The 24,069-nt window shown below is 39.8% G+C and overlaps 1 protein-coding gene across 2 annotated transcripts in view; it reads right to left on the bottom strand.

Annotated features, from left to right (window-relative positions):
* Positions 1–12,873, bottom strand: part of gabbr2 (gamma-aminobutyric acid (GABA) B receptor, 2) — a 692,216-nt gene extending 679,343 nt beyond the window's left edge. Inside the window, exons 1-2 of one of the 2 annotated variants that reach the window (XM_052016888.1) lie at positions 12,799–12,873; positions 7,544–8,720 (exon numbers count right to left, since the gene is read on the bottom strand). In XM_052016888.1, the coding sequence (XP_051872848.1) occupies positions 7,544–7,858 (315 nt within the window). In that variant the 5' untranslated portion in view covers positions 7,859–8,720; positions 12,799–12,873. Of the gene's footprint in view, positions 1–7,543; positions 8,883–12,798 lie in introns of those variants that run through there. The other variant, XM_052016889.1, reaches the window with a different exon arrangement.
* Positions 12,874–24,069: the final 11,196 nt, after the last annotated feature.

Raw genomic sequence — 24,069 nt, 5'->3', positions numbered from 1 at the left:
AAGGTACTTGATGGTCAGAACGAATGTGATTGGTCAAAGGTCCTATTTGTGCTCTCTGACTCAATAACTTTCAGACTCTAATACGCAAGACCTTTGGAAGCTAGTGCAGTTTGAATACAATTGGACACATGTTGACAATGACTGAATAAACTAATATTTTAAATAACAAAACTACACCATCTTTATACGTTTGACTAGTGAAAACATTCCACTATTTTTATGAAACCGATTAGTTCCATGGGTGGCCTTGGATACAATGTTCAATGTATCAAGGGCACAAGAGAACCAACTGGTGTCCCAGTTTCCTATTATTTGTGCCCTACTTTGGGACTTCATTGGTATTCACATGCGGATTGGGAACTAGCACTTTCTAATTTTTGCTGCCAGTTCCAATTTTTCATTAATATTACATTCAACTGAGAACAGCACAGATAGGTTGATTTATTGTTTTTTTAAAAAAAGACAGTGCAAGGAGAAACAAAAATCTACTTTAGAAATCTTCCTTTGCTTTCTTGCACATTTAGAGGTAAATCACATTACAATGGTATTCTGCTCTCCTGAAATAACTCATGCCATGCAATATATGGATAAAAGAGCAGGTAGCTTTTATCTAACCCATGCAATTCCATCCTCCAAGTCTGTTAGAAGATTCACAAGAGCAGTGATTCACTCTCCAAATGTCACTTCTTCCATATATGACCATAAGGGTGTTGTCAGTTGAGTCTTGCACAGCTCAGTACATTTTTCAACAAGTGGGAATCACAAGATGTGGAAAGCATAGATAAAATGAAGCTATTTTTTTTTTCAAATCAAAGATTCTAAGGTAAGATCTAATCAAGATGTATAAGATTACAAGAAGCCTGGAGAGAGTGAATAGGGAGGATATACTTTCATTCGCAAAGAGTTATATACCGTAACTAGGATACAAAAACCTAAACTACTTATAAAACTGATTAGAGGGTTGGGTTGATTTTCTTTTTCACCCATGAGGTTGTTTCTGCCTGTCTAAAAGGAGAGTAGAGACAGAAATTCTGCATTTAAGTGGTGCTGAGATGTGCACCTGAAGTTCCGCAAGCAACAAGGCAAATGGACCAAATGCTGGGAAATGGGTTGACCTGGATAGCTCCTTTTCAACTCGTACAAACACTATGGGCCAAAGGAATTCTCTCTCTGCCACAATTCTACTCATTATCAATTCAGTCCAGCACCTTACTTTCTCAATTCCTGGATAAGAATTATCAATCCCAAATTATTTCAAACTGCAGTCTCAGTAGAGCAGCAACCCCTCACTTCCTGCCCCCACTGACCAACTCAACATTACAACTATATCAGTGTCATCTTTGTTTGCACAGATGAGGTAGCTGGTTTTAAAATCAGACTAAATTTAATATAAATTTGTATAGTTTTCTTCACCAAGTACTAAGAATGAAATAGGATTATTTCAATTTATTTTCCTGATAACCTATTTAGCTGGCATTGAAAAAAAAATCTTCGTCAACTTATTTCATATCCAAACTTGAGTGGCAAACATTTGCATGCTAAAAAAACATTCAATATACCCAGAGAGGTAGAAAGGGTTGCAGGAGTTGGAGGAAAGATTTCCAGGCTGTAAACAAGGGTCTCACTGACATCCAGTTGAAATTAACAGTGGGACATATGGTAATATTCCTCCCCCCACAAGATTTCACACCTAGCAGCCAGCCAGTTCAATGGCCTTCCTGCCAGTCAGAAAGCCTGCAGCACCAAGGCAGAAGCTGGGGAGCAGAGAGAAGTGGGGTGGGGCTATTGAAGAGATCATGCAAGATGAGATGGGGTCATAGATTGTGGAAGTGGGAGAAGAGGCTTATTGGTCATGGAGAGGAAAGCAGGTATGCTCACTGAAGTACCAGTCTTCCAACTGGCGAGCAAATAATGCTGTGGATATGCAAACCCTATGGAGTCATCTATTTATCCCTTTTTACCCTGTTAGGATCCTGGGGTCCCGAGAAACTGATCAAAATGGATAAAAAGTGTCTAAAAATTACCTCACATAGAGCCTTGCTTTTTGTGCACTGTGCAGTTCAATTTCAATTGCAAAGGGAAACAGTGGGGTTACTTCAAGCTGCACAGTCTCAGATTTTCCTAATGGGCTATGCATCAGACGCACTAATAAATGGAGGAGCCCGGAATGCATAGTGGTGTCCAGTGGAACAAAACACACGCTTGCATGCTACTTTAAGGTATTTTGAATCACATACTTTTGACTGTGATGGTACAGGCCACTCATGCAATTGCAAGTCTTCACAGCATTTCTAAGGCAGACTTCAACTTTACTTAAAGAGGACCTCCAGACCAGGATCCAAGCCATGGAGATCCAACCTCAGCCATGCCCTCCCTACATTCTTAACCATCGTGACTGGTCCCCCTTGAGACCAGTCCTGGTCCTGACAACCACCCCCCACCATATTCGGGAGCTTAAACCCACAAACCAGCTCTGTAATGATGGAAAGCAACAAAGAAAGGATCTCTCTTCTCTTTCTCTAAAATCATTGCATGATCCTACTGAAGTTTGCAGCAGGCTGTTCTTGAGGCTAAACATATCGATTAATTTCTAGTCTAAAAAATGCCTGTGGAAGTGGAGTGAGGCAGGTGCTTTAAATTTTACTCCGCCTGCCTCCCAAGAAGGGATTCATCACCCGTCACTGCCCATTAAATTGGGAAGTAATCTGTTTTAAACTTCACTTCACACTCAAATCCACCTGCTAGAGGATTGAAATTACCTTCACAGCTTCCACAAGATGCTCTGCAGTTTTGTTTAATTAAATGATAAAGACGATTTTTAATGTAGTTATATTCAAACCATTAAACAAAAATACCAACTGCACTTGAAAATAAGAAGTGTTCCTCCATTCTGACACAATTCAAGCATTATAGGTTTCCTCCACTCACTGTGGGCAAATCTGCAAAGTGATCTTTACATTTGTATTTATGCTTTTGGTTGAACTTAAAAAAAATCTTCTCTCCCAGTAATTCCTATGTTTGTAAAGTTCTGCAAAACTGACAATTAAAAAACATTTCAATTAGATTCATCTTACAGTTAAAACTTCAAGTTATAAACTGGACTCAGTTGCCCAAAACAAAATGATATCCATATTTATGAATCTTGATATAATTGTAATACTGATAGAAATAAAAGGTGTGGGCCAACATCCACAACCCAATTGGGTAGAGAATTCCCACTACTCTGAGTGAAGAATTTTCTTTCTATTTGTCCTAATGGCCAATTCCTTATTTTGATAATGTGACACCTGGTTCTAGACACCCCAACCAGACGAAACATCATCCCTGCCAAGCCCTTTAAGAATCGTATATATTTCAATGAGATCACCTCCCATTCTTTTGAGCTTATACTCAGTCTGCTTAATTTCTCCTCGTAGGACAAACCCTCCATCCTGGGAATCAATCTGGTGAACCTTCACTGCTTTCCCTCAGTCCAAAGTATACCCTTCAAGTCAGGAGGCCAGTCCTGTGCACAAAAGTATTGAATTAGATTTACACATGCCATTTAATTGGACATTTAAAAAGACATTTCTTTCTCTAACTCAAGTAGAGTAACTGGCTTTAAACATTAATACCCAACATTATACCTTTAACTACAAAAGCTTTTCATTTGCAATAAATATAGGTATTATCTCGCAATTCCAGTTAGGTCCAAATCTTGAGAGCATTACCCATAACCAAGCTTAAAGAATCAAAAATGTCAACTGGCTTCAAAAAAGCTCTTCTGTTTTTAAACTTTCCATCTTAAACATCTTTACTCTGCGGGACAATTTACTGACTTCATAAATCACAACTAAATTGTTCTAAAAGGTTTATATTAACTAATGTTGATTGTTTTATTCATAAAAGTGGTTGGTACAATGTAATTTTGTCAGTCTAGCCCTTGGCTTCACATCTACCCTGATTGTTCATTACCTGCAGTTGTCTAGTTTGCAGGAAAGATTGGAGTCAATAACCCCCAGGCATGTTTGGGTTTGGTGGCCAAACCTGATAAAACTCTCATCAATTTACTTTATACAATTTCCATGGAACCACCTCATTACAATGGCAATATGTTTGACATTGAGTACCACATAGCAGAGATACTGTGCACTAGAAGCACACAATCACAGTTTAAAGTGTTGATTCAAAAATGGCAGTTTATTAAAGGTCAAGTGCTTTGATCGTATCAGGTTGGACACTGCTGCAGCAAGATTCAACAGAGCATTTTCAGTGCAGTGAGAAGTAGGAGCTAAGTATACTTCTGGTGGAATAGGGGAGAAAAGTGCTGATTCAACAAAGGAGGAATGCCTGAATTGGTTGATAACAGCAGTGTACTAAGCCTCCTAGATTCAGTGCATGAAATGCTTTAGTGGCCCAATCAAATCAGAAAAAGGTGAATATGGTTGCAACAAACTTGCTAACATCCTATACCAATTCTGCTGTGTGAAGCCTGTGTCAAGTGAGCAGGGAACATTGAAGAGGATATAGGTATTCCTCCACAGACTTTAAAATTGATAGTTACTGAAGAGATGGAGATCAATAGTGTCTAATCAGTGGAGTTGGAGAACAGGATCACATTGATGCCTTTTGATGTGATCATCCACAACCAACATGTTGTGCAGCAATTGGTCACGTTGACAACTTCAGCAGAAAATATGACACGTTAAGCACCAATATGCCGATTCACAGCATTCTTACTTTGCCAAGCTCGGGCCTATCAGACTCCAAAAGGTTCTCCAGATATGCAACAGCACGAGGTGGAGCTCCATATTATGCATCCTCAGAAAAGCTACTTGCTTCTAAATTAAGCAGGACAGTGGTAGTAGAGGAAGCTCCATGTGAACCCAAGAATCAACTTCTTCTCTGGGCAGACCATCTGTGATTAACAAGCCTTTACCTTCCTCTGTCAGCAAGTACCACCACCAATTGCATCATTTGCCCCCCTCTTGATCTCCACCTTATCACAGACATGCCCTTTGTTCTCTCCACCTTCTCTGCAAATTAAAAGATGTTTGATTCCCAACTTCTACTTCCAGTTTGAATGAAAGATTATTGATCTGAAAAATTAATTGTAGTTTTCTTTCTCCACGTGTGCTGCCCAGACAGCTGAGCATTTTAAGCATTATTTGTATGAAGCCAACTATGGTAACAGGCAGAATAATAATGCAGAAAAGTGTACATAAAGGAAGGGAGCTGATGCAGTAACATAGTAGTGCAGTTAGAGTTGTTGGCTCGTAGCTGCAGCAATGAGAGTTCAATCCTGCCCGCCGATACTGTCTATGTGAAGCTTTAATGTTCCCCTTCTGATCATGTGGGATTCCCCCCCCCCCACCCCACCCACCCCCCACATACTCTAGTTTCCAAATGTCATAAGGAAACAAAGAGAAATGTGGATGCTGGACCATGTACCATGCTGTAGTGAATAGTGTAGGAGACATTACTGCATGGGCAAGGCTGATGCTGACATCTGAAGTATTAAATCCCTCTGCCCCTTTGTAAGTAGCATTTACTTCGAGGTAAAAAAAACTTTGTGGATTTCATTTTCAATACATAAAAATCAATGCAGAGCACCAATAAGGCTAATACGTTGCAGAACTGTCAAGCCAAAATAGAAGAAATGATTATCAAATGTTTATAGTACTCTGATACTTTGTCCTGTTATGGTATCCAAGAGAGTCATTCAAGCTTTGGAGCCAGCACAGAGAGAATTACAAGGATGCTCCTTTGTATCCAAGCCGAGTTATGCAGCAAGTTTAGAGAAACTTGTTTGTTTCATCCTAAAAGTGAGGCATCAGGAAAAGGTGATATTATTAAACTGTTAGTTACTTGTATCAAGAAAATTAACCCATTGCACTTGTTTTTCCAAACTAGAGTAAAATGTTCAAACTAATAACAGGTTATTTTTGATCATTTAAAAACAACAGTTAGCATGTTGAATGAGCTACTAAGTGGCATAGTGAGGGTACAACCTGAAAACATGCGTGAAGTAAATTTATGCCTCAGTGGAGGGAAAGGAGCCATTGGGATCTCTGGATACATGATCCAAGATGGGCCCAATGGCCTTTTCACTTCATCATTATCTGATTCAACGAACTATATGGATAGTCCGTGGGTGCAGGACATCTGCTAACCAACCACCTGTCGCCGTCAACATTTAGAGGAATCACCTCCACGCCTATTCCAAGTGACCGTCAAAGTCATCACTACCACTATTAAAGAGCGTTGTCTGACAACACTTCCATTCGGAATCATTCCAGATACCGTTTCATTTTATTCTACTGCACGATGTGAGTTTATGCATCAGCCTCTACGAATAACAAAAATCCAACCCAAGCACAAAACCCATTCAGAAACGAATGCTGTAATTGATTTAGGAAACATTTGGGGACAAAAAAAAAATCGAATCATCCTCCTCGTCTGCTTGGCGTCACTCCCCCCAATTCTGCGGCCAGTTGAGGGACCGCTGCGCTGGCTGGTACTGACTGCTGGGTGTGTTTGGCCGGTGTCTCTGGCAGGGAAGCAGCGTTGTCTTCCCTCAGCACAAGCTCGGTACAAAAAAAGCGCGCCCGCCAGTTGCCTCGGGAATGTGACCGGCGCTTTATGTGAAACTGCTGCCATCTTCAGGTATTCTTCAGTCAGTCCCGGTCCGTCCCCATCCCCGCCCCTAACACGTTAATACCACTGTGGCAAACAAATATACATTGCATGCAATTAAAAAAAAGGAAGCGAAAACAAAGATTAAAAATCCAGAGAATGGAGTGACAATGTGTGTCTCCCCACTTTGAATTAAATAAAGTACAATTTGAACAGCGTCTCAAGGTAGTAGTGAATATTTTTTTCCATATGATACGTGGTAAATTGTCACCCATGCCCCAAATCTCTCGGCGACAGAGAGCTAGAGCGGAGGCCTGCAGTGTTAACTGTTTGCGGCTGGCTTGCTCTGTGAGCTTGTGACCAGTGAATGGATCGCTGCTCCATTGCTCAGCCAGTTCATTGAGGGAGCCGTTCACTCAGTGGGGAACAAATTTCCAGCACTTGCAGAGCGTCTGTGAACCAGATAAATGCAATGGCTTCAGGAACTCGCTCATATTCGGCACAGGGGAAAGAAACACACAGACGAGCCACAGCTATTCCCATTCCTCTCACTTATTGTTCAGGTGTTTTCCCACAGGTCTGCACAAACACGCACACTGGCAAAGCGGGTCAGTAAATGTAAAACTGCATAAATCACACCACAGCCCAGAAAACGAACCGAATAGTCACCAGAGCCCAATGAAGGGTTAAATCATTCATACATTGCGCATTGTGCAAATCACCACAATTCAAAATTAATACTTGGCACCATGCAAGTATTATTGTGTGGACATGTTAAAGATATGCGTGTACATCTGCATTCACATTTCCAAACAAGAACCGCAGCCTAAATAATTTGGAATCTTTTATGTTAATTTGTAAACAGATTGGAGAAATCAGACAGCGATAAAAACAACAGCTTCACAAATAAAATAACCATTCTAAATACCTCGGAGTCGTACCACTCCAAGACCAGTCTGCTGGTGTTTGATAAGAATTTGCTGTGGACGTGTTCTGTGGCCAGTTGAACGGCAGGTAAGATGCCCTCTGAGATGCTCTCCACAGCCAGCGCCTTGTTGATGGGCATCAGCCCCATGATGGGCAGCTTGAATTTGGCTTCTAGCCTGGTGCCGGTGTTCTTGAGTGCCAGAGCCGAGTGAGGACACCAGCCCCACGGCAAAAGCAGCATCCCAAGCCGGCCTAGGGAGCACCAAAACACCCAGACCAATAGTCCAGATCGGTAGGTCCTGAGCACAGGATCCATCCTGTAAGAGAAAAAAAACAAACGCACAGCTCGACCGGTGGCGAATGGGGATCAGAAGGCTGGCATTGGAGCTGCCTCTCGCTCGCTCCCTACCCCAATCTCTCCCGAGATGGGCTCTCGCAGAACGTCCCGAGGTACCGCTGCCTTGTGGTCCGGGGACTGAGCCGAGCCGAGTTCAGTGCATTCCTTCTCGCTTCTTCAGGGGTCCCGATAGCGTCTATCGATGGCGATGGGCGCCCCCTCTCTTAATATATGGATATGTAGACACATATAGAAAGATTAATACGTGCATTTGCCTTCCTCGTTTCCTTTAGAGGGATTTTTGGCAACAGTTCAAAGGAAGGAACCAGCTCGGCAAGGGTATGAAAGATCTCGCAGAGCAGCGCCGTTCATCCACAGCGCGTTAATCTCGGTGTTAATATGGGAAAGGTCTCAGCATCTACCTTGTCCTTGCATCGACTGCGCCCATCATATCACATCACGTCCAGTCCATAGAAACACGAGCATGGATATCAGGAAATCCCGCCACCCCCTCCCCGCCAAAATACAACCTCACACAGGCAGAGAGGGAGTCGAGGAACCAGGTCCCTGGAGAGACGGCCAAAGTGGGGAAGGAATCTCCCCTCTCATCTCGGCGGTCACTGTAGCGCTGTCAGGGCGCAGACCGCAGATGCCAGCGACCGTCCTCTCGCCTTGGTTTCCAGGTGCGAACTCTCTCGGCGATCCGGGTGTTTTGAGCTGGCTAATGTTCACAATCCAGGCGTATTGTCCGCGGCGGCTGACACACAGTTTAGACTCGAGCGCAAAGCAGACCTGACATTCGGCTTCAGCCGCATTGGACTCATCCCCCTAATCAAGGGCTCTTAAAATAAAAGGAAAGCAGACTTAGAGTTGTAGGTCTCTGCTACTGTTTATGGAAGTCTCCAACAAAACGAGCACGTTGAAAAATATCGACAGACGTGAGCACAAAATGCAAAGGGTTGCTCTTGTATATTAAAGGGTTGCTCTTGTATATTAAAATAAAAACCGCATGCAGCTTTGAATGAAGAGGGCGTTCTGCGCTGTTTATATTCGAGGGGGAGTTGATCACGGGCCATTAACTGAACCAGATCACCTTGGTTTCTACTGCCAATCACCGAATTAATTTGCACTTCTCTCTATTGAATAAACGAAAGCATCTGTTCCCTGTACATCACCGACAAACATGGATGAAACCATGGGGAATTAAACTGCGGGATTAATCTCATCCATCCTATAAAACATTAAAACTCCATTCATTATTTTCTCCTTTTGAGGCTCGTTTTGCAATCAGTCTTCCCTATTTCTTTAGGAATTTTTAATTATTACAGATTTTACCTTCCACCCAACTTTCCATATGAGCACTTATGTAGAGGGATCTCCGGTTCGGTCACTTTTAAATTAATCGCAATTCGAAGGACCGGCTCATGTCTGCAGGATCAATTTGTGTATATAAAGTAACCCTAATTTTTAATTTTATTGGAAATAAAGTTCTAAAGATATGGCCCTTTGGTAAGCCTGCCTGAAATTGTATAATCGCATTCATCTCCCTCTAAATTTAAAAGGATCAGATTCCTTTAGAGCGAACATTCAGATCCGTACTTTTTGCTTACTCCGTTTGCTCAAACATTGTGCCTTTAGCATATCGGGTAGTCAACGCGGTACATTCGAGGCGTTGTCACTGTTACATTTGGAGAACAACTTGGATTTGCAATGAGCAACTATTCCAATGACAGTTGCGCTTTACACTCTGGGTATGGATTAGCGTCATTCATATTCTATCAAGCCCCAGAAACTGTATCAGATACGAGCGTTTGAGAGGATCTGCTGGAATCCGGGCGAAGCTTCGTTTCTATCAAAAGGTGGCTTACTGCCACTAGCAAATGCATGCTTCAGTCACCACACTGATCTTTGTCATGTTTGAACCGGGTAACAATTGTTAATGTAGAGTAAACGTAGCCAATGAAAGCAGAAAGATGGATTTGACCCTCGGGACCACAACTACATGCAGTTTTTTGACTAGCTTTTGCAATTTGTAGTCTAAATAGAAACCAATACATAGAAGAACATTTCAGTGGGGTGGTTTCACTGAAAACGCTGCAAGTGTATATTTTGAATCATGCCTTCGAATCAAGCGGATAGTCTACTCATGAATAAATATCGCCAGACCTGGTTTGCAGTGCTCGGATCCGGTGATCAGCGGTTGGATTAAAAAGCAGTTCAACCAAACACAACATTACGATTGCGCGAAACTTTAAGGCATTGGAGACGTGTTAAAGAATGCGAGAAGGACGCGGAAAACGAGAGTAATTTTAATTGCGTGTTCTGAAGGCACTCAACGCACCTGGACCGAAGCGTGTGTCATTGCAAAGTTTTGGATGAACTGAAAACTTTGCAACTATACTTATGTGCAATATCACGTCTTATTCGAATATGCACGATATAATAATTAAGTTGACACCATTAATGTAGAAAAAATATTAAAGGCATTTCATCAAAAATGCAGAGTTCTTTCAAACTCATTCAGGGAATGTTGATGTGGCCAGCAATACCAGCATTTACTGCCCATCCTTCACTGCCCATCCTTCACTGCCCTTGGCTCACTCGCTTGGCTCACTCGCTATCTCGGAGAGCAGCCGAGAATCAATCATATTGCTGAGAGCCTGGAGTCACAGAGGGCAGACTGGGTAAACACAGCAGATTGCCATTTCGAAAGGATATTCGTGATCAGATGTGTTTTTACCCCAATCCAATACCTCAATCGTGGTCAGCATCGGTAACCTCAGCCTTTTTAAACACACCTAAATAATAGCATTTAAGTTCCCCAGCTGCCATGGTGGAATTTGTACTAAGGTCTGGATCATAAATGTCAGCCCTGTGACATTCCCATTTTGCCACCATACCCTTGTTCTGTAAACAATATGAATAATGATCATAGATGAACTGGTTGCAAAGAGATAACAAGGTTAATTTAGACGTTAGTACTTGGCAAATGTAACATAGTTGCATTTCCAGAAAGCGTTGAAAAGATTCAACATATGACAGTAAAACAACATTGTGAGTTGTGTAATTTCTGATGAATTAGCCAATTGTACTTAAAACTGTCTCCACAATAGCAGAAGGTTTATTCAGGATAATTGGATGGGGTCACAATGACCATTTGCAATATTGTTGCTTCTGGATCACTGATGTCTTAAAAAAGAGAGAAGGCTGCTATAACTTATAATATTTTCCAATGGCCTGAAACTTTGTGAAAGTTTGGCAGCATTCAGAGTGATGTGAATAAATGACAGATTTTAGTGGAGTTGTATCTAAGAATGTGTATATTGAAGCATGTTGTATATATAATGATGGGAGATCAACTAGAAAAGGAAAATTGAAGAGATGAGTAAGCTTTTTGACTTGAAATATGTCAGAACTGCATTAGTTATAAAATGAATTTGAAGCACAACTTAAGGACATTCTTCTCACAGGTCTGTCGGTGTGTGGTAGAGTCCATGTCAAAACAGGTAAATTATGCAAAAGAGCCAGACAAAAAGCTAGATAAACATTCGATTTGAGATAAAGGCCATTATGGCTTTGCCATATTAACCATAAAATTTTCCTGGCAAGATTGCAGGCTTGGGGGGTATATAATATATTACATATATATACTTTTATAACACTTCTCTCTATTCGAGACTTTGAAGACAGTGAAAGCCTATGCATTGATCAATAGAGAGAAAGGAAAATTATCAAAACAAATGATGAACAGAGGGAAGGGAAAAGAGTGGAGATGTTTAGGGCAAGAGCAGATGGTCCGAAATTTTGCTTATTTTTGCTTGAGAGTATTTTGCTAAAGTTGATTGAACCTGGAGGATTGGCAGAATAAGCAGGGATACTTTGAGTGATTTTTCTCCAATATCTTCAATGTGAAAAGTTTAGAAAGAACTGCCAACTATTGAACTTTGCATAAATAATAGTACTGACTTAATTTGACTTTGAGTAGTTGAATACCTTGCTGTTACCAAGTGATGCAACAAGAACATCAATGAAGATCAAGGTGCATTAATTATGTAAAGCAGATACAAGACCCTCAGGACACTAGAATTAGGAGCAAGGATAGGCTATTCCACACTTCAGGCTTTCTCTGCAATCCAAAATAAAGCATGACTGATCTTCCACTTTGGTTGACCTTCTTACACTGAATCAATGTTCCTTGATTTCCCTAGTATTCACAAATACTTATGCTTACTCAACTTTTAAGCATCTGCATACCTCAAGGTAGAGAAGTTCAAAGATTCTCAACACATTGGGTGAAGAAATCTCTTCTCATTTCAATCCAACCTAACCTATCCCTTATTCTGTATTCTAGACTTTCCTACCAAAGATAATATCCTCTGAGCATCTACTCTAAAAATACATTCAAGTATTTCATTGAGATCTCATTTTTATCTGAACTATAGGGAATACAGAGCTAGTGTATTCAATCTTTTTTTTTCCTGGACCAATCCTCCATTCCAGGCTTCAGCCTTGTGAGCCTTCAAAATGATCCCCCTAAAGCAAGTATATCCTCACATAGCTAAGGAGGAAAAAAAAATACACAACACTTCAAGAGAAGTCTCATCAAGGCCCCATAAAATTGCTGTAGTATTCTTATATAAACTTTTAATAATGACTCAGTCACTATTAGATTTCTGTGCCTTCTTGATAATTTTCCATAATTCCTGTATCAGGATAGTCAAGCCCACCTGAACATCAATATTTCTAGACTTTCACAATTTAAGATTTTTTCTCCTTTCCTTACCAAAGTGGATAACTGCACACTTTTCCACATTATATTCCATTTGCCTTTTCTTACCACTTAGTTAAAACGCATACATCCCAAGACTAATTCTTGCAATACCATATCATTATAGTCTTTCAACACAAAAATTACTTACTTATTCTTGCTGTCTATGGTTTGCTGTTTAATCAATCCACAAGCCATACTAAAATATACAACCCAGTTATAAGAAGCTCAGGTACAGGGATAAGCTTAGAAGGCATATCCAAGATGTGCATAAATATATGTGTCATGGTTCCAAGTACTGGCCTCAATTTGGCTCCTTTGATGATGCCTTGTTGGGTAGCACATGGATTCCCTGCACGACTAATTGCATTACGACACACACCTGAGCCCCATTAGGGGCCTAGCATAAGTACCCGGGGTTCTCTAGCACTAGTTGCCAGAATATTGGTCAATCTTTGGGTATATGTTGTCTTCTGGCTGCTTAGACTTGTCAGCTCTTGAGCTGTCCTGGTTTCACTGTTCCTCTTAGGATATCCAGTTTTTGTGTTGGGACTCCACCTCAGATCCCCAAGGCAAGATTCCTTCCAGTTGCTGCCTGTGTTTGGTTCTGAGGACGCATCCTGACTCCAGTCTCATACCAGTGTGCTGCATTTGGGTTCTCTGCGAGCTTGCTCTTCTCTCAACATTGTGACAATATGATGGCAAGAGAAGATCAGATGAGAATGGTAGCCATTAATGTGATGTTAGTGTCAATAGAACATTCATGACAAAGGTGATTGAATCATAAAATATCTTAATTTTATTTTTGGAATAAGAATTTATACAAAAAGTTGACCAGCATCTCGCTATTGCCAAGTCTTCAATCACTTTTCACCAGCACACTTTTCCCACTGTGACATATTAAAGAATCATGCACAATCTGTAGGAAGCATGCATTGGGATGTGTGACCTTCATTTCATGGTTATAGATCATTGGTATATTGATGCATCTGTGCCATATATGGCACCAGTTCAAAATGTATTGTAGATGCATTTAGTACAATCCTGCATCCTGGGAAGTTGTAATTTCCAAAGAAACTCCATCTGTCTTTTCTGCTTCAGGTTGAAGTTATTGCAATTCTCTATGGTGAAACACAACATTTGTCAACTGTCAAATAGACTGTAGTTATCAAATTGCTTATTGGGGACAGAATGGATTTGGTAATTTTAAATCAAGGTGGGTCTCAAATTATACTGGACAATTAATGCAAACAGGATAATCTGCTTTTAACACTTCTAATTTAAGGCCCATATAAAGCATAACATCAGAAAATAAGTTACAGCACAGAAGGTGGCCATTCAAGAAGATAGTTAAACTACTCCCACTTTCCAACTCTTGCTCAACAGTAGTTTAAGTTATGGCTCTTTAAGTTTACAATGGGTACCTTTTACACCTTGAGGTTCTCTGCCTTCACCACACTTTCAGAGTGAGTTTCAAAATCCCACGATACAACCTTTAATCCTTCCACTAATTAATGATTTCTATGTCTCCTAGTTATCGATCTCTCTACTGAAGGAAATAGTTCATTTCTGTTCACCCTGTCTAGATTGTTCATAATTTTGTACAGTTCTATCTCCCTTTGGTCTCTTTTTTTCTAAACAAAATAATCTCAACCTAATCATTTCTGCCTCTCCTCATGACAATAATTGTCCATAAATCTCCTCTGTACCATCCCCAGAGTTATTGCATCCCTCCTGTAATTGGCAACCACAACTCCATGCTGTTCTCTAGCTGTGGTCTAACTGCATTTAACAAGGTCAATGAAGATCAAAAAACACAAAGGCTGAAATATGAAACAAAAACAAAATGCAGGAAGCACTTAACAGGTCAGGTGGCATTTGTGGAAAGAGAAACAGTTAATGTTTCAGATCCAAGATTCTTCACCAGAACTGGGAAAGAGAGAAAACAAGTTAGCTTTAGGTGGTAGAGAAGGTGGGGGAGGATGGGTAGAACCAGGGGAGTGTCTCTGATAGGGTGAGACTCAATGATGAAAGATGGCAGTTATAGTTGCAGTAAAAATCAGGCACTGAATGACCTACCGGGTGTTTCTAGAATTTTCTGTGTTTGTTTTTATGTTTTACACGATCCTACCATGACCTCACTACTCTTGCCAATCGAGCAAGTATCCCATGTGCCTCCTCAGCAACAATATCTAACTGTTCCACTCTTCAGGGATCTGTGGGAATGTAATCCAAGATCCTGTATCTTAGTATCCCATTCATCATGTCTTTCTTGCTCTGCCCAAATACATTATTTTGCATGTCCTTAACTTGAGTTTCATTTGCCACTTTTATACTCAGAGCAGTCTGTTAACATCTTCCTGCAACCTAGAACTTTCCTCGGTTCTATCGACCATGGTGCCAGTTTTGGTGTCATAGGTAAACCTCTTCATCATCGCCTTTACATTTAGGGTGCTACAATGGTGCTGCAGGTAGTGCAGTTGTCTCACAGCTCCAGTGGTCCAGGTTTGATTCCAGCCCAAGGTGATCCAGCTTCCTCCCACATCCCAAAGAAGTGATTGTTAAGTTGATTGGCTACTGTAAATTACCCTTAGTGTAGGTGGCTGATATGAGAATCAAGGTGGTATTAATTGGTTGTGAGAGAAAATAGGTCACACGGAACTTACTGGGGGGATGGGATTGAAGACAATGTCAGCCAACATATACTCAATGGGCAGAATGGCCTATTTCTGTGTCATTAGGAAATATGAGAATTAAAATACAGCACAAAGGGCAAGGGACTTCAGCCCATGATAGTGCCCTGCTCAGCCACAGATTTTTTTAAGCAGAGTTCCTGTGTGGATGTGGATATCTTTGATTTGTATATTTTGATGTGAGGAGTGCAGGTGAGACCTCCGATGTGTGTTGACTACCTTTTTCTCTTCACTCCTGCTCAAGACAAAAAGATCAAAAGATGCATGAATGGTTTGATGCCTCCTCAGTTGGCATATTGCATGCTACTGATTCTCTCTATGACTGCAAAACCAGCTTTTATCCAGCATGAAATTTGCTCAACTTGAGTGAAGTGGATGGGTGCATCATTGTGCGTGAGGTAGTGTTAATTAACAAAGGTCTAATGAGCTAAATTAAGCTTACGTAAAAACGTTCTCAATGGAAGAAACAGCTTGCCCGATTGACATCAGCTGATCCTTTATTTCCTAGGTAACAGAAGCTTTGATATTCTTCTTTTAACTACTAGCAAATATATCTGAATATTTAAACTATTCCTGGAGTACTATGTAATATAATGTCACTTCCATACTAGTATTTTTGCAGAGGCCTTTGTCTCCAGAGCACTAAGAAAATTATGAAAAACATTCTTATTCCATTTGTTTGTATCTATTTTAAAAGATGTTGCAGTCCAGACATTACTCTCAAGGCATATTCAGTAGTTAAGTTAAACTGAAAATATACAGGGCTGTTTGTTTTCATGATTTTAAACATCAGCAATGAGTTTTTGCTCAGGTTGAAACTTAAGGAGAAAATTAGTAGCATGAGGCCTGTGCCCACCTACTGAGAGTTTCTGGGGTCATATAATTAACATAACAAGGGTGAACTCTCAACAGGATTCTTCTCTGAGAAAAGGATACAAATCAGCACCTGCCACTAATCTCTGCATTATTAGTAGTACCCCTGTCCTCTCTGTGGAATTACCTACACTTAGAACAGATGAGATGTCTTTATGTTGTAAAGTGGTTCATTATGAAAAAAAAATGGACAAAATCAATATGCATTAACTGCATAATATTTTTAAGGATATCCCGGCAAGAGCAACTGAGATGCAGATATATATAAATAGCTGAGAACACAACAAGGATTGGTGATAACAAGATAGACATGAAAGTGATATATAGTCGGGTGGAGGCAGGTAAAGTAGTATAATGCTGTAGGATGTAAAAGCTTATCAGCCAGCAATTTCCACAGCTACCTTGGTACTTCCTCAAACCACTCTATCCATTCTCCTAATTTTGCTGTCTCTGAGTACATGTTCCATAAATCTGTTATTCCATACTACTACTTCTGAAATGCTTTTATTCTTTTCGTTCAGGGATTATGTCAGTTCTTCTTTATGAACTTCAATCTCTCTCTCTGTCTGTCTCTGTTTCTCTCTCTCTCTCTCTTGTTCTTGCTCTCGCTCTCTTGCTCTCAGTACAACATGAGGGTTTCCCTAATCCTCAGTTTCCACTCCAACAGCCTCATCATACAATGATAAATGAACATCAAAATGTTGCTGGAAATCTGAAATAAAAACAGAAAGTGGAGAGTGTTCAACCTGAAATGTTTAACTCTGTTTCTCATTCCACAGGTGTAGCCGAACCTACCAAATGTTTCCAGCATTTTCTGTTTTGTTTCGAAATTAAATGCATCAGTCCTTCATTTCCAACACTTTCAGAGTGATGCCACTGTCAAAAGTATCTTTCCCTCTCCTTTCACCATTCGAAATAGGCCCTTCACTCTCCACAAACATTCCCACCTCTTCCAATGGCATATTTCTGGGCCAGCGCTGGAAATGCAACACCAACTCTATTACCACCTCATTCCCACTATACAGAGCCCAAAGATTCTTTCCTAATGAACAACAGTTTACTTGTCCTGCTTTCAGTTCAATGTACCGTATTCATTGTTCATGATATGCTCTTCTCCACATTTAGTTGCTCAAATATAATTTGGGCAATTATGAGCATGTGAAAATGACTACTTAATTACTTTTCCTATCTATACAATGGTTACCTTCCATGGTTCATGGGTAAAACATGAAAAGCACAACATGATGAGATAGAGGCATTTGTTCCATTCCCAGCATTCAAGTGTCAGGAATGAACCTTAGAGAAAATGGGTCCGTTTCATATGCATTCTGTTAAGATATTTTGGTATTGTAGGTGTAAATTCAGCAATTTCAGTGCAGAAAGGAGTTCAGGTTGTTTTAGGGCTGCAAAACTGCAAAAAAAAATCCATGACTCATGCTCCCTTCAAACAATGGCTGCCTAAAAGAAGTGCAAGATTAACTAATTTACTCTATAATTAAAATGCCTTAAAATACATTTGCATATAGAAACATGGAAACATGGAAAATAGGAGCCGGAGTAGACCATCGGTCTTTTGAGCCTCCTCCATCATTCAATATGATCATTGCCGACTATTCTCCTCATTACCATACTCCTGCTGTCATGTCAATTTTTGCATCTAGAAATTTGTCTACCTCCTTCTAAAATATACTCAGCTACTTGGCCTCTATTGCCCTCAGTGGTAGTGAATTCCACAAAATCACCACTCTCTCAGTGAAGGAATCTATCATCTTCTCAGTCCCATATTTCTTTCCCTGTAACCTGAGACTGTACTCTTTGTTCTAGGCATGCCATCCAAGGGAAAACATCTTCTTGCATCCAATCTGTCTAGCCCTGTCAGAATTTTGTAAGTTTCAATTAGATCCCCTCCTATACTTCTTATGATTTTTAGAGTCATTTACCTGGGGGAGCCCATCAAATAAAGCCAATTCCTCCCACTCCATCCATTCCCTTCATACTTCACCCTATTTTTCATATTCATACTTGGTTTAGTTAGCAAGCTGATCCTTGCACAGATATGTGTGTTAGTTGGTCGATGCTTGTGAATTAAATTCCCATTCATCATGTGCGTTCCATATTTCTTGCAACAATATTCATTGCCTCCATTCATCCACATCAATACCCATTCTTGCCCCATCCATTCCTCCAGTTCAATTTGAACAGCGTAAATTTTGCTCCAGACATATGTTCAAATCAACAATAATTTTATATTAAAATACTCATTTCCATTGCATTGTTACAAATGTTATTAATAGCAAAGCGCTCAGACCAGGCATGGAAGTGACTGTAATTGTCACAGGCTCTCATTCAGATCTTTCCCCATTAATTATCACCTTCTACTATTATTGCCATGCAAACTTTCAATTCATTTAATCTACAATTAATTAATGACCTTTAGTTTTCTGTAAAAGCTTTACATGCGTAAGTTCAAGAGTTATTTGAAAAAAAAATCAACTGAATTAACCTCCTAGATAGTCCTCATCCATTATTTTTATACGTGTCATTTGTCTCTTTCCATTTCCCATGTACTGAGAGGATTGATCTCTTTCAAGAGTGCAGTTCCATAGTTTTTTTCTGTGGTGCTTTCCCAAGTGGCCTGCAGGCATGGGTACACCTTGACAATGTCAATGAAGTCTGTTTGACTGCAGATCCAAATAGCAATAGGGAGATCAACAAACACATCTGAGAAAGAGGGGTAAACACGCAGGAATAGTAGGAGTAGCTGATTGCAGAATAAATGAGGTAGTTATATAGTCAGAGGGAGAAGGAATCATTGCCCTGTGATTCTTAACAGATTATAAGACTATTAGGTGAATTATGCAGGAACTGACAAGAAGGCTTATGATTATTTCCCTTCACTTGTATCCAAATAAATTATAATCACAGAAAGGTAGAAGAGTGTCCCAGTACTAAAGATTGCTGTGTATAAAAGGATGAGAAAGGTACTACAGTAGAAATTAATAATTAGATCAAAGCATTAGAACTAGTAACTTGCTAACAATATCAACATTTACACAATAAACAATTAAATAATACTTTTGGAAACAGATCATGAGTTTTTTTATGGAGGTAACCTGTTCCTGATCTTCACTTTGTACTAGTACAGATAATCTGTGGGTAGAGCTGCCTGACGTTCGTGAAGCATGTTCTTCTCATGTTCAGGGAGGTGCAATCACCGAAAAAAACAAAAGCAATTCAAGTTCAGTGCTGCACAAGCGGTGAAGAGGGAAAAAAATATTGTGTCAGAATTTCCTTTTATCAGGTACTATCAGCTCACTGAACCCAGAAAAATCAATTCTTATTGCCTCCAAGAACACACCAACTATTCTATCATTGCTTAGATGATCTTCAATAGCACCCCACAAATGCTCTCCAGCACTTTTCTGTAACTAATGTCAGACTTTATGGTCTATAATTTCTTTATTCATCTTTCAATCTTTAAACAAGTACTGCAATAACAGTCATTGTCCTACACGCCTCTAGGAAAGCTTTAGGCCCTAAATTATGATGTGTGAACTCTAATTTCTTTGCCTCCAGGAATTCTAGGACTCTGTCTGAAAATTATATTGACCAGAATCCCATCTATTTCTTCATTCAATTACTTAGAATTCCACATTGCATGAGTGGCCTTTATTCAAACTAATTTGACTCAGTCTTGGATTTGCCTGCAATATTATATTCAAGAGACGTAAGAAGAACTACTTTAAATATGTTCCACTTCCATTAATAATTCTCTTCATGTTATTGATTAATAAGTCTGTTTGGTCATTAAACAAAAAAAGTTGGATTGCCTTTTCTGCTTTGTCAATTTAGTTGAACTTGTGGTGTGTTAGTTCAGCAGTGTACAATAAATTTGTTGGAAGGTTAAAAATATAAGCAAAAGGATGTATAGGGAAAAGAGCAGCAACACCAAACAGAAGAATTTTATTTTATTCTAAAGAATCTCACTGATTCCATCTATCTTTTATTCTACATAATTCTACATAAAGTAGGCAAAAAGAAATCTAATCTAAGAGATAGTTGGCAGAGTGTCTAGTTATATACATTATACATATCTGATGTTTGCTGAGAAAAATAAACTAAATTACATGACAGTAATCTACACTTTTGACTGTGCTGAAATTTGTAGCATAATATTTTGATCAGTGTATTACTGTCATCATCATTAAGTTCAAGTCCCTACCCAACAGTAACTAGGGAGTATCTTCACCAAGGGAACTGTTGTTGTGACTTTGCACCTTATTGCACTGCACTTTCTCTATAGCTGTGACACTTTACTTTGTACTGTTACTGTTGTTACCTGTACTGCATCACTTTGTACTAACTCAATGTAACTGCACTATGTAATGAATTGACCTGTACGATCGGTTTGTAAGACCAGCTTTTCACTGTACCTCGGTACAAGTGACAATAATAAACCAATACCAATAGACTCACAACAACCTTCTCAAGGACAATTGGAGACAGACTATGAATGGTGACCTTGCCAGCAAGGCCCATTTTGAAGAAAATGTATGTTCAGAAAGGATATCAATTAAAAATGAATGTTGACATTTCCACATCTTAAACCATGGTTATTGTTTTCTGACATGCTGCGCATTCACTATGGAAAAGCAGTGAAGATTAAAGAACATATAAGATCCATTTAAGATTTTGAAATAAGCACCTTTCTTAGTGGTCATTTAGTTTTCTCAACTAACAAGCGCTGATTGGTCTGTGTAAGGAATTTAAGGTATCAACTCTTGTTACAGTGCCAGCAGGAACACTAGAGAATATGGAAGTAGAGAAGAATTTATGCACAGTCTGCTGACACAACTGTGAATGATATGTTATGTGTCAGAAGATACCACTGAGTCTGACAGTCTCAGGGATCAGCTGTTGTTCTTCAGTTGTTTAGGGATTACCAGGCACTATTGATTATTTTTTGACCTACAGTCTTCCTTTTCTCCGGTGTCTTCATTTGTCAATATATTTGTCATTCTTTTTTTTAAGATTTGCAAGAGGGTAGGGGAGGCCAAGGGCTCTAGATGGAGAGGAGAGCACATCTCTACTGTAAAAATTTATTCTTTGTGAGAATATTTCTTTGAGCCAAAGCAATCTGGAAGGTATGAAATTCTGTTGATTTTCTTCAACTAAATCCAGCTTTGATTTAAAAGGAAATAGAACCACATTCCTGAAAGAGAGTCTCGGCAATTAGGATATAGCTTAAGGATCACCACCTTCAGGATAGCTATCATAGAATTACTTCTGGCATGATGCAACAGTTAGTAAAGTTATGGGAGGAAGACTGTTAAACATGTTGCTGAAAAATGGTGCAAGTCAAAAAGGTTCAGATTCCTGAGCTATTGAAACTGATTCGTGGGCAGATGTCTCCTCAACAAGATGGCTAGGACCTGTGTGAGTGGTGGGAGAAGGGCTAGTATTGTGCAAGGGTTTAAACTCACCCCAGGGGAAAAAAAATTAGAAAATAACTCAAGGAAAGCAAAAAGTAGAGGAGGTGCAAAAAAGATAAAGACAAACAACAGAAAGTTACAAAACCTGATAAAATAAAATTATGAAACAGAAAAGCAGAAATAAAAATAGAACATAATAGAAACACTCAGCAGGTCAGGCAGCAGTCATAGAAAGAGAAACAGGGTTAACATTTCAGGTTGAAGGTAGTTCTGATGAAGGGTCTTTGACCTGAAATGTCAACTCTATTTCTTTCTCCACAGATGCTGCCTGAACTGCTGAGGGTTCCAAACATTTTCTATTTTTATTTCCAATTGCCTGCATCCACAATTTTTTGATTTTCATTTACACAAAAGCAGAGTTGTTCTGAATGAGCTGAGTATCAAAAAATAAATCTGATAAACATGCTTTCATCGAAGATTTCAGTTTAGCACTAGAGTTTAAAAATAAGAAGGGAACTATGCTTCTATTGTGAATGTAACATAGCTTGTTAAATGATGGAAAGGAGGCAACAGAATAGATCAAAAAAAAGAGTAAAATGGAAGACTAATAGGCTCATGCAATAGGTGTCGTGAATTAACCAATAGAAAGGTAACAGATTTGTCAAAGAAGAAAATAGTTCCAGTGACCCCACATTTATTCTTTGTCAAGGTAGGAATATATGGTGGGGAAGGTTCACTTTCAGTTCCACTAGGCTTACTCTGTGTTTAACTTATATGATAATTTCCAGTATTGGTGGGACAGTAGGTGGAAATGTGTATTGGTGGCGTGGTCTGTGAGGTGGGGATTATTGTACAGTGAGGACATGACAACAAGGTAGATGATGTAAAATTTTAGAATTCCCATCATTAGCATCAATGTTAGACATCTCTACCAACAGTCTTGGAGTGTGTACGTTCTTCACGTGTCTGCGTGGATTTCCTCCGGGTGCTCCAGTTTCCTCCCACGTTCCAAAGACGCACAGGTTAGGAAGTTGTGGGCGTGCTACGTCGGTGCTGGAAGCGTGGCAACCCTTGCGGGCTGCCCCCAGAATACTCTACACAAACAATAAATTTCACGGTGTGTTTCAATGTACATGTGACTAATAAAGACTTTATCTTATCTAAAGTTGCAAGTTTTTCAAGATCAGATCTAGCCACTGGGAGGAATCCATTTAAAGGTACTTTCAGTCTGGACATTTTTTGCCTTTTTCACGAGTTTAATTTAATTTTTTTTTTGCTTTAAGGATCTCCTGAGTTGCATCCCAAGTTGTCAGAACACAAAATCCTCGCTCACCTACACACTTCCAAATTTTCTGACCATCAACAAGAGTAAAACAACAAAGAGCTCCTTATGACAATTGCCTTCTTTGTAATCTTGATGGAAGAAAAGAGAAGTGAACAGGAGGAAGTGAAGGATTGAAGGAGCAACAAAGAAGTCTACAATTATCCCTGCAAGATATCTATAGAGATGAGAGACTGCATGCAGAGTCTTTGCTGGATCTCGGTTCACTGTGACTTCGGACTACGTCCACCATCAAAAGAAATCTGCAGATACTAGATATCTGAAATAAGAACAGAAAATGCAGGGATCACTCAGCAGGTCAGGCAGCATCAATGGAAAGAGAAACTGCTTTTCCCAGAGAGTGGTGAATCTGTGGAATTCTCTGCCCAAGGAAGCAGTAGAGGCTACCTTATTAAATATATTTAAGACACAGTTAGAGAGATTTTTGCATAGTAAGGGAATTAAGGGTTATGGGGAAAAGGCAGATAGGTGGATTTGAGTCCACGGCCAGATCAGCCGTCATCTTATTAGATGGTGGAGCAGGCTCGACAGGCCAGATGGCCTATTCCTGCTCCTATTTCTTATGTTCTTATGTAAGAGAGAGAACAAACAAACAGACAAGTAAATGCTGTGAAATGTAGGTCAGAGATGATGCAGAGAATGGAACCAGCAGATCAGGTGACAGGGCAAAATTAAGTTAATACTGCAGATGGACAACCTTACAGTAGGACTTGTCAGTTCTGATACAAATAGGAAAATGTGAAATACTTGAAAGTTGCCCCTCAGGTCCCTTTTAAATCTTACCCCTCTCACCTTAAACCTATGCTCTCTAGTTTTAGACTTCCCTACCCAGGAAAAAGGACTGTAGCCATTCATCTTATCTATGCTCCTCACGATTTTATATACCTCAATAAGGTTGCCCCTCAGCCTCCTATACTCCAGGAAAAAAAAGCCCCAGCCTGTCCAGTCTCTCCTCATAATTGAAGCCCTCCAGTCCCGGTAATATCCTTGTGAATCTTTTCTGCACCCTTTTCAGCTGTATGACATCCTTCCTGTAGTGAGGCAACCAGAACTACAATACTCCAAGTGTGGTCTCACTAATG

The sequence above is a fragment of the Pristis pectinata genome, chromosome 5 (assembly GCF_009764475.1).
Source record: "Pristis pectinata isolate sPriPec2 chromosome 5, sPriPec2.1.pri, whole genome shotgun sequence".
Taxonomy (NCBI): Eukaryota; Metazoa; Chordata; class Chondrichthyes; order Rhinopristiformes; family Pristidae; genus Pristis; species Pristis pectinata.
The sequence above is the reverse complement of the archived record's forward strand: the minus strand, read 5'-3'. Positions and strand labels throughout refer to the sequence as shown.